The sequence below is a fragment of the Gekko japonicus genome, unplaced genomic scaffold (genome assembly GCF_001447785.1).
Source record: "Gekko japonicus isolate JY-2015 unplaced genomic scaffold, Gekko_japonicus_V1.1 scaffold3263, whole genome shotgun sequence".
Classification (NCBI taxonomy): Eukaryota; Metazoa; Chordata; class Lepidosauria; order Squamata; family Gekkonidae; genus Gekko; species Gekko japonicus.
In genome coordinates, this window is record NW_015165338.1 from 73,130 (window position 1) to 84,335 (window position 11,206).

At 44.4% G+C, this 11,206-nt stretch overlaps 1 protein-coding gene across 1 annotated transcript in view; it reads left to right on the plus strand.

The window, feature by feature from the left end:
- The first annotated feature begins 2,650 nt into the window (after nt 1–2,650).
- Nucleotides 2,651–11,206, plus strand: part of AQR (aquarius intron-binding spliceosomal factor) — a 72,851-nt gene continuing 64,295 nt past the window's right edge. Inside the window, 4 exon segments of the mRNA XM_015410551.1 lie at nt 2,651–2,765; nt 4,395–4,451; nt 5,860–5,900; nt 8,669–8,704. Coding sequence (XP_015266037.1) covers nt 2,655–2,765; nt 4,395–4,451; nt 5,860–5,900; nt 8,669–8,704 — 245 coding nt within the window. The 5' untranslated portion in view covers nt 2,651–2,654.

Here is an 11,206-nt window from a genome sequence, read left to right on the forward strand (position 1 = left end):
ATGGCAGAATTATCTGGGAACTAATATAAAATGCAAATAAATTGGGCAGAGTTAGAGGATCCTTTTAAATGCAATGTTTTAAAATATTCCTTTGGTCACTGAATCTGCTGTTAGAATAGAAACTGGAGGGGGGGAGTGGCTTGGTAAATATGGAAAAACAGCAGCTGAATGGTCTGGCCCAGGGGTGGACAAACTTTAACATAACAGCCACACAGAATAAACGTCAGATGTTTGAGAGCCGCAAGACATAAACAAATATTACACACAAATTTTATTGAAAAATATGCAAATTTGCTTTTTATTCACATTAGTCACATGCGGCTCCCGAGCTGCAGTTTGGCCACCCCTGGTCACTTCATGTCATTCAGTGACTTGGTTGATATCACTTCAGATTCTGCCAGTATTTCATACTTAAAATGACTAGAGAAACAAACAACAGAGACTGTAACTCGGCAGTTAGGTAGTCACAAGAAGTTAACTGCCTACTGGCAGAAAATAACAGAAGCAGACAAACAGTGCCATTCTAAACAACTCCACTCAATGAGGCTTACTTCCAGAAAAGTGTTCTTAGAATTGCATGTTTTTGTCCAAGAGTATTTTGCTGAATAGCCAGATATTTGGAACTGAAAGCAAGGAGGGTTTTTTCCTTCTTCTTACTCACTCCACAATTTGAGGATGTTTGCTCTCTATGATCCAAACTGCCCAGATTCTAGGCATGACAATTAGTGCCTGATTGTTAGGACATTTACTGTGCTTCAGCTCTTTTCGGCTCAAAGTACGTTTCTCTGGCAGTGGTTAGCAAGGGATTGCATGCAGTGGAGGAATTACGGTGGTCATAGATGAACAGTGGAATTTCTCCACCATGTATATACTATATTTGTCACATATCACTTGAACAAAGGTTGTCAGTGAGCAGGATTACTAGCAATTCAGACCTCACCTACCCAGTCAGCCTGATTACACATGTACGAGAATAAGGTGGGAAAAGTGAGGGAAGAATGACTACCAGAGTGTAATGAGAAAAGACCAAAGGATAGTGATGCAATTTGCCCACTTCAGGTGAGGATTCTCCAGCTGCTGGGCTTTTACCACTGGGGCTGGCACACGAAGGGGGGGGGGAAGGGAATGAGAAAACCTGGATGTGATGTCAGTGAGTTAGCCAACTCTCTAAAAACTCTACAATATTGCCACAGAGCTTATGTACTGACATCATCTCTGGGTGTTCACTTGGATGCAACATGATAGGGTTGCCAAGTCCTACCGTAGCTGCAGCTGGGGGAGTCAAGATGACAGGTCTGGAATCATTTTGGAGCTTCCCAGAAATCAGTGTGATTTACAGAGCAACTAGGATGGCAGCCGAATGTCTTTACAGATTAAGGCCACCCCGTTCTTTCCAACCAAGGCCAAAGGAGTGTGGTTTGCTTTGGTACTTGACTGCATTGGTCAAGGTTTGGGAGTAAAACAAGGAACTTCTTGGAATTTCCATCTTCACGTAGGAGCAGAACTGAACCAATTAATAGCAAGGACAGTAGGCATGACATGCTCAGATTTGGAAAGAAGGCGGTCAGTCAGTCTTGCATGGTGTGCCCAATGACTTTGCTGCTGCAAAAACAATCAACTGAAACTGACAGCCTGTGCTGTGTTTGTATAACTAGTTTCTATGTAAGAATAACCTTTGAGTCCAGTGGCACCTTTAGGACCAACAAAATTTTATTCAAGGTATAAGCATTTCGTGTGTATTCACATTACTTCAGATACATTGAAATGGAAGTTACCAGTCCATATTTACAGATAGATGGGGAGCAGCAAATTAGCTTTTATCTTGTCGAAAGCTTTCATGGCTGGAGTTCATTAGTTGTTATAGATTTTCCGGGCTGTATGGCCGTGGTCTTGGCATTGTAGTACCTGATGTTTCACCAGCAGATGTGACTGGCATCCTCAGAGGTTTATATCCACCCAAGAAGGTGGGGTAGGGCCCAGTCATTATTTTGTAGGAATTTCCCAGGCTGTGACATGCTAATAGAGGAGCTTATTTGCTTGAAGTGCGTGGTTTAGATGATTTAGTTCATGAGAAATGGTACTCCAAGAATGAAATCAGAAAAGCGATTAAACAAAAGGTAAAACCAACAACGGAGGAAAAACAGTATTGGTCTTAAAGGTGCCACTGGACTCAAACTTTGTTATGCTGCTTCCGACCAACATGGCTACCCACTTGAATCTAATTTGTACATAACGCAGCTTGTTCGCCAGTCAGCCTAGAACTGTGATATGCCAACCTTAACCAAGGTCCCTTGTACCTATGTGTTTATACAATGGAGCGCTCCCGCAGCTGCAGTTCGGATCCAGAATTCGTACTTGAGAACTATTCAGACTACTACCCTTTGGACGCTCTATAGACGAAGATGCTAAAACTGTTACTTCCGCCGCTCTTCGTGAGCGGAGGGGGGGGGGCACGCTTCCGTCGTCACAGTAAACGAAAAGGAAGAGGCAGGATTAGGGCAGAAGTCTTGCGTATGGGCGAAGCCATTTGGAATCGGGGGAGTGCGAGCGAGACCAAGTGCGGTTTCGAGGGGGAGAGGGAAGAGAGAGCTGTGGGCGGAACCCTCGTGCAGAAGAACGTCTGAGCCGGCCGAGGGCGCCTGCGCGCACCCAACATGGCGGCACCAGGGGGATCTGTAATGGGAGCCCAGCAGGAGTCGTTGCCGCCGCCAAAGAAGATCGTGGCGCCCACCGTGGCTCAGATCAACGCGGAGTTCGTGACGCAGGTGAGTGTCCTCCGCGCCTGACAGCGTCCTTCTCTTCTGGGTGTCTTTCTGGATAAGCCGCCAGCAGCCTGCGCTGTCTGTGGCTGGCGTTCTCGCTTTCCCTTTCCAGACGTCCAGTGGACACGTGAAGAGAAGGAGGTCATGATCTGGGAAGCGGGTGTGCGTAGGCTGCCAGGAATACGGCTGAGCAAGTTGCAGTCATAAGCGAGGAAAGCGTGGCCCTGAAACACCCCCACCCCCACCCCGTGCTTTGTGAATGTCTGGAAGTGGCCCTGTTTGGGGGAATTCTGGCCGTGGTGTATGAGAGTGGACTTTGGGGTGGGATTGTGGCTCAGTGGCGATGTTCTTGCTTTTTACTCTGAAGGTCACTGATTCATTCCTGGCATCTGCAGTTAAAAGGATCAGGCACTGAGTAATGTGAAAGCTTTACCCTGAGACCCAGGAGAGCTGCTGTCAGACTAGACTGTAGTGACTTCGATGGATGAGTAGTCTATCAGTCTAAGGCTGCTTCATATGTAGCACTGAAACAAGGGTGAAATAATCTCAGAAGGTGAGGGGAGAAATGTGTTGTGTGTCCTGAGCTGATGCTGCTGTCCATTGCAAAACCATGGGTATCCATAGCTCTAAGGAAGTATATGTGATCGGTTCTCCAGCTCTGTGTAGAGTAATTTTAAAGCAAAAAATACTGTCGCTAAGAACTGTTTACATGGGCCAGGACTAGCAGGTTAAAATGCTGATTATGATCTTTTGGTCTTGCTTGTATGTGGTGGCAGTAAACCCCTTGGTGACTGCCAACTGTTCACATGCCTGTAATTTGATGGTTAAATAGTGGCAAATGTAGGAGAATCCTACTAACCTGACTTCCTCCCCTTTCGTTTTCTTTTTGTTCCTGCTAGAATTTTGATTACAAAATGCATCCCAATGTACTTTGGATTTGGATTCTGGAATAATGGAACTTCCCTTAGTTTGACGCAGGGATCAGGCCCACAGAACACCAAAGTTGAGTCTTAAAATACCTGAAATATTGAAAATAAGAAAAGTGCCTGTGCATGTGCAGGCAGAGGACATATAGTATCCACATAATAACCACAATCTGTTTCCACTCTATCAATAATAATGGTTAGAATGGTGGACTAGGGTCTAGACTATCCAAATTCAAATCCTTACTCTGCAAAGAAAGCTCTCTGGGTGACCTTGGGCTAGTAATTGTCTCTCAGCCTAACCCACCAGACAGGGTAGTTGGTGTGAAAAGAAAGTGGAGGACAGAAGAACAATGTAAGTTGCTTTGGGGACCCACTGGGGAGAAATCTGAGATATAAGTAAAGTATATAAATAAAATTAGTGCATTGAATCATTGTCTGGAAATCCTTACAAAATCACACTTGCCTTTTCATGTTCCATTGTAGGGAGAATCAGCCATTTGGATGTACACATGCTGTTCATAATTGAATAGAGCCCCACATGTATTTTGTCATTTAAACTCTGCTGGGTTTTGTATTTGTAAACTCAAAACATGATATCAGTTATCACATTGTAGCCTTACAGTCGAGGAGGATACCATATGGAAAGGTTTATAGGAGACCAGGCTTTCTGAGTATGTATTTTAATGCAATGGTGTTTATCTTACAGTTGGCAAATAAGTTCTGGGCTCCCCATGTCAAGAAAAAGCTACCTTTCGACTCAAAGGTAAATAGTGACATTATTTGGTAATTCTTCCTTAATTTTCTAGTTATTACTGGGACTTAGTGGGAATGATCTTTACTTGTTTTCATGAGGTCTAACCAATATTCCATGGATTTTGCAGTTTTAAATAGTTTTGATACCACCTATTGTTTGTTTATTTATTTCAGTCAGTTTTTATCTCCCTCCCTTCCCCAGCAGTTGGGGCTCAGGGCGGTTAACAACATAAATACAAAACATAAATAAAAACACAAATATTCTAGAAAACAATTCCACCCACTGGCACTCTGGCATGACGATCAGAGACAATTATAATAGGCCCAGTAAGATTGCTTCACTGGAATGCCTGGAGGAATAATTCCATTTTAGACGCCCTGTGGGACCTAGACAGGTCCCACAGGGCAGGAGTCTCTTCGCCAGGCACCACCAGAACTGTTGGGGCCACAATAAAAAAAGCCGTTATGCTGGTTGAAGTTAAATGAGCTACCTGAGGGCCAGGCACCACCAGAACTCTGTGTGAAGCATTAAACACAAGTACTGCCGGGGTGGGGGGGGATAACATGTAATGTCTCTCCTGCATGGATAAGTGCAAATACTTGACAAAACCATCAGGCCTCTTAAAGCAAAATAAACATAATTTCAGTGACTTTCAAGATTCAGGTCCCTGTTTCTTCTCTGCTTTTAAGTTCATTTACATCAGTGGATTTAGAAGGTACAGTTCTGCTTAGGATTGCATAGTACTTTTTTTGTTTCATATGTATGAAAATGTTAATGTGAAACATTACTATATCTTAGGAATGTGGTAACATGGCTGACCTTAGTTACGAGAATTTCTTTTTGCAAAGCCATAATGTTATACCCCCAGGAGAGTGCTCCGCTCTTCACAGAACAACTTGCTGGTGGTCCCCGGCCCTAGAGAGATCCAGCTGTCCTGGGCCAGGGCCTTCTTGGCTCTGGCCCTGACCTGACCTCTTCCAAACAAGATCAGGGGCCTGCGGGATCTTATGCAATTCCACAGAGGGCCTGCAAGGCAGAGATGTTCCGCCAGGTGTTTGGTTGAGGACAGTGACGGCTTACATCTTAGCTGGCATCCTTCCTGGATCTGTCTCCTGAAGGATTTAACATCTCTAATTCCTCCCTCCCTTCCCCCCATGCTCATGAGGTGACACAGACTGGACAGTGGGAGGGATTCACAAAATTTCACCTCTTGATTTTTAATTACTGATCTATATATTTTGATAATGATGTTATGGTTTTATTGTTTTTAAATCTGTACTTTGCCTAGAGCCCCACACTTGTGGGGACTGGGCGTTTTAAAATGTAATTAATTAAATAAATAAAATAAATAGTAAGAAATCTAACCAAAGTAAGAATTTTTGTGTGTATCTAAAACAAAAATGCCCCTTTTTTGTAGGTTATTGAAGATGTATACGGAAAAGAAATCGTCAGGTCAAAGTATGTATGCTGCCCCCCCCCCCCCCCTTTTGTAGTTCTGTAGATTGATACTCGTTTTGGAAAAATTGAACTGCGTATCTTAAACTATCAAAAACCATGATAATGACCTTGAGTCTTGTGATATAGGTCAGTTAGCTTAATATGAGCTGTTCTTATGGATATGTCCTAGGTGTTTCAGAAGGATTTCATAGAGGCATAATCTGGGCTAGGTACATATATCTCGGGTAGTTACGATTTAAATTCATCTGTGATGTTCTTTGAATGGTATCCTGTTTACCACTCCGTTTGTTGTGTGTGTGTGTGTGTTTTTAAAGTAGAAGCTGTGTTATCCAGCTCCTGGTTAACCTTCAGACTGTGGTTAAGTGGCATGGCAGACTACAGCCTGATCCACCGTTGCCTGCTCTTGAGCAAGGACAAGCAGCAGAGGAGCTGGCTTTGTGTCCCAGCCATGGGCCCCACTGGCGTGCAGAGCTGCCGAGCAATGACCGGGGCTGTGAGCTGACCAGGAAGCACTCTCGGGTGAGAGAGCAGTCTGAGGAGGGGTAGGGAGTGCTTCTCAGCTATGGGTGCTGCTGTCTTATGCTGAGCCAGTGCCGCCCATGACTGGAAGCCAACCAAGAAGTGTTCCTCCTCCTCCTCTACCGTTTGCTCTTGTATGAGAGTAGGCAGAGGAGGGGCAAGGACCCCCTGCCTGGCAGCAGCATGAAACAGGCAGCACTCGAGGTCTAGAGCTGGCCCAGGAGCTCTCCCTGCTTTTCTTCTCAGTCTTTCAAAGGAGAAGGTGGGACAGGGGCCAGTGAGCGGAGCCTCTGGGGAAGTCAGCTGGGATGCTTTGCCTGCTTCTCCACCGCCCACTCTCGTGTAAGATCTGGTGGAGGAGGAGGGAGCACTTTCCGGCCTTGGATGTCACTAGCTCACATGGCTGCCGAGTGAGCAACATCCATGGCTGGAAGCTGTCTGGACTCCTTGCCTAATCCTCCACCACTGGCTCTCCTGCAAGCAACGGTGCCTGATCCTGGCCTTGGCTGCTGCAGCAGCACTTAGCATAGCTAATGACCATTCACCACTGCCAGGCTGTAAAAGCTTTAATAATGGGCATATTGGGTTAACCAACCAACCAACCCCCCCCTCCCCCCCGTTCTCTGTGGATACCTGTTAACCAGACTTTCCCCATGCTTTGCTTCTTAGAAGGAACATGTGGACTTTTTCTTCAAGCCCTCCCAAGCTACTGTGTGGCATCATTATCATTGTGTCATGCAAGACAGAGAGAAGTGACTTAATGTCGTACGGAACCTTGGTGCATTTCGTTAGGGGCCACTGTGTCCTCTTATGCTGTGTAATTAAGGAATGAGCAATAGTGGAGCATGCACTTGTGAATGAGCCCCTAGTGATGTTATAAGGCAGCACAAGAGAAGCTTTCAGGTCTCTTGATTGTCACTTGAGTCTTTGCAATCAAAGCTATAGGGCTGTTGTTCTCTACTGGTGTAAAGGGGCTACTTACAGTTGTGAAATAAGTAATGTCTTCTACTGAAATTGGCTTTTATCTGGTCATCTGGCTTTTGAACCCTGGTAAATGTAATATATAGGTTTTCAGTGAAGTAATTGGCTTCAAAATATCCTAAAAATTGCCACGTTGTGTTTTATACAGAAAAATGGAAGCAGCCTTTTAATTTAAAAAATTGTTATTTTATGTTTTGAATTACTAGTTTTATACATATTCCTCTAAATTTCTCACTCACCTGATTCTTTGGGTTTCATAGCTGCTAAATCACATTTTAATTTGTATTCTCCTGGTTTTTATTTGCTGTTGAGTTGAAGTCTAAAATTTAGCCATTGCTGTTTTTGCAGTGCTGTCCTAAGCACAGTTAAACCCTTCCACTGTGCTTATAAGGGTGTAACTTTGCTTAGGAGGGCTGTCTTGTTTGCTATGGATTCCGTTGGCTGTGATATTTGTGTGCTGCCTTGAGACTCTTACAGTTACAAGGTGGGATAAGAACAATTTACTTTTTAAAAATGAAATATTTATTGCCACCAGATTCACGCCAATTTTGGTCAAGTTATATGTGTGCACTATACAGACTGCTTGCATTTTTAAGTATATGCATACATTTTGTTCTGTAATGATATTCACCAAGGGCTATAGTGAGCATGTCCTGCTTTTCTCTCTGTCACCCTTTTTTATGTGTGTTACCTTTTCTTGGCCATTTATCAAAACAGTATTATCTGTGTTCCAGGCCATCTTGATGTGTATTTAGGTGACACTGTTTCAATGTCCGCAAATGTGCATAGTCCTGACTTGAGTTGCTGTAATTCAGCAATGGATTGTACATACGTTTGAGACTTAGTGTAATGGAGCTTGTTATGCTAAACAGCTGTCTGTATCCAAAGGAATGTGAAAGAACTGAAGCTTTTGAAGGGATGTAAAATTACTTGTCCTGCCTGTAGTTCACTCACAGAAGCGATGCTGAAATATTCCGTGATACTGTAATCTGGCAACATGCCGGAGATTGATCTGATTTGCAGGCCAGTACTCAAGCTCACTGCTCCAGCTTCTGTGCTCCCATGGAAAGAGGATATGCCAGGATCTGTGGCAGTGCACTACATGAGATGATGTTGTGCCAGTGGAGAGATGCCCATTCAAAAACTTTGGGTAGTGGCTCCAGTCTCCACTAGCTGTATTAAATTGAATGGTGTTTGTGTTTGAACTTGAGACAACCAGTTCTGATGAAACTCATAATGCAGTCCATCACTTCTTTCTTTGGTTTCAGATTTGCGATTAGGAAAATAATGCTTCTAGAATTCAGGTAAGACGTTTGGAGCAAGAAATGCCCTGCTAAACAAATGTGACTATAAACAGAGATGAATTGCAAGCCATGTGGTTTGTTGAATGAATGAGTTGTTGTTGTTGGTGGTGATGGGATTGTTAGTCTTTGCATGAAGTTTAGGAATTAAAGCTGTCTCCTTTTGCAGGGGCTCTTTTGATTGTTTCATCCAAACGTCAAGTTATAGTTTTATGACTTTCCCCCAAACCAGGATTTTGAATCAGGATTAAATCAGAGTTTGCAGTCCTGAGGAGAGGAAACCATAACAGCAAAGTCTTGATTTGCCAGAAGAGTGGGCTATTATTGAGTTAGTTGCTGTAGTTTTTCCGGGCTGTATGGCCAGTTTGGTGTAGTGGTTAAGTGCGTGGACTCTAATCTGGGAGAACCGGGTTTGATTCCCCACTCCTCCACTTGCACCTGCTGGATGACCTTGGGCAAGCCGTAGTTCTGATAAGAGCTGTCCTTGAAAAAGAGCAGTGTCTGTCAAAGCTCTCTCAGCCCCACCTACCTCACAGGGTGTCTGTTGTGGGAAGGGGAAGGGAAAGGAGTTTGTAAGCCGCTCTGAGACATCTTTGGGTAGTGAAGGGCGGGGTATAAATCCAATCTCCTCCTCCTCTTCTTCTTCTTCGTTGTCTTCTTCCTGACATTTCGCCAGCAGCTGTGACTGGCATCTTCCGAGGTATAACACAGAAAGATAGAATACTTTCTGTGTCAATGTTACACAGCTACTGGCGAAACGTCAGGTACTACAATGCCAAGACCACGGCCATACAGCCCGGAAAATCTACAACAGCTAATGAACTCCAGCCGTGAAAGCCTTCGACAACATATTATTAAGTTGTTTTCATGTGAGCTCAGGGATTTCTTACTGAAGACTTGCCTCAACCACTAAGTCACTATCTTCATCCTCAGTGTTCTGCCCTCTTTCCCTGGCAAGATGGGGGTGATGATACTGGCCAGCCTTGCAGAAAACATTTAAAGATGACCGAGATAGTCAGCAGTGTATCGAGCTACTTCCTGTGCAGGAGGTGTCGTTTTCACACACATTCCTCTGCATTGCAGTGGTTCTTTCTGCCTCCTGGAGTGGTCAATCCTAGTGCTGAAAAACCCACGTGTTGGTTGGGGGCTGGAGTGAGGAGGGACAAGGAGTGGGAATTGCTCCTCCTTCCCTTTCTGCAAGCACAGCTCCACTGAGGGGGAGAGGGCAATTACATCCCCTTATCCCTCTTCACTGCAGCCTGCCAACTGTCCTGTGTATTCCTCTGCACACGTCCTGCAACCCTAGGAATGATCTTTTCTGGGGCGGCGAGAAAGAGTTGCAGCAGTGCAGAAGAACATGGGAACATCCCATGTGCTTTCTGCGCACAGGTAGCCAAATGTTTTCTAGGTTATATAAAATGATAAAATACTGTTATTCGATATATTTAGATCTCAGCTTTCAGCTTGAATGCTCACAAAGTGGCACTGTAAGACATGAATCCAGTGCAGTACAGTAACACACAGTGGCCAGGTGAAGGTTTTGGCATGTAGCTTACATGCTCAACAAAGCATGCCTGTCTAATGCAGTTTTTTGAACTTAATTTCTTCTGTGGCTTGTTGTTATCACCCATATGTATATTTTGTGTATGTCATGCGTATTAACAGATCAGAAGAGCTTCTAAAAGTTTAGCTCAGAGGTGTCAAACTCATTTGTTACAAGGGCCAGAACTGACATAACTGACTTTGTTGGTCAAGGCCATGTGTGTCATAAAATGTAATGCCAGGTAGCGGAGATATTAACTTTATAAAGCAGGGGTGTCAAACATAAGGCCCTGGGGCCAGAACCGGCCCGTCCAGGGCTCTTATGCAGCCCACGAGCAACTAGTGCAAGGAAGAGAACAGGAGACTGCTGGGGGGAGGGTTGGAGCCACTCCGATTGTGGCTTCAGCATGGTGAAACAACCTCATCAGCAGCATGGGAGTGTCTACCCAGGGCTGCACTGCTGGCTCTCCAGTCTGCCCATATGAGTTTTCCTTTGCATCCCCCTCCGAGCCCATGAGGCCTTGTTGTGAGGATACACCAATTTGGAGCTTACCAGCTGCTGTCCTTTATACATTTTATATCTCCAGTACCTGGCATTATGTTTTATGGCACACACGGGTCCCAGCCTGACAAAGTGACATTTATGTCAGATTCCGCCCTCATAACAAATGAGTTCGACACCTCTGTTATAAAGGGCACAGACAAACACAAATAAAGATTTTTTTTCTTAAAATTTAAACATGCTTAAAGTCGCGAAGAGTCGGACTCGACTGTGCGACTGAACAACAACAACAAAACAGTGTCACTCTTGCAGTGTTTTGTTCATTTAAGTTTTTGATCTCTGCCACATCCCAAACCTCCCCCCCCAGCCCTTAAAAGATGCCTGCCTAAAATGGAAAGGTGGGGGAATAGTGAGATTTGGCAATGCAGTTTTTTAAAATAAAACATCAAGAAAAAGCACAA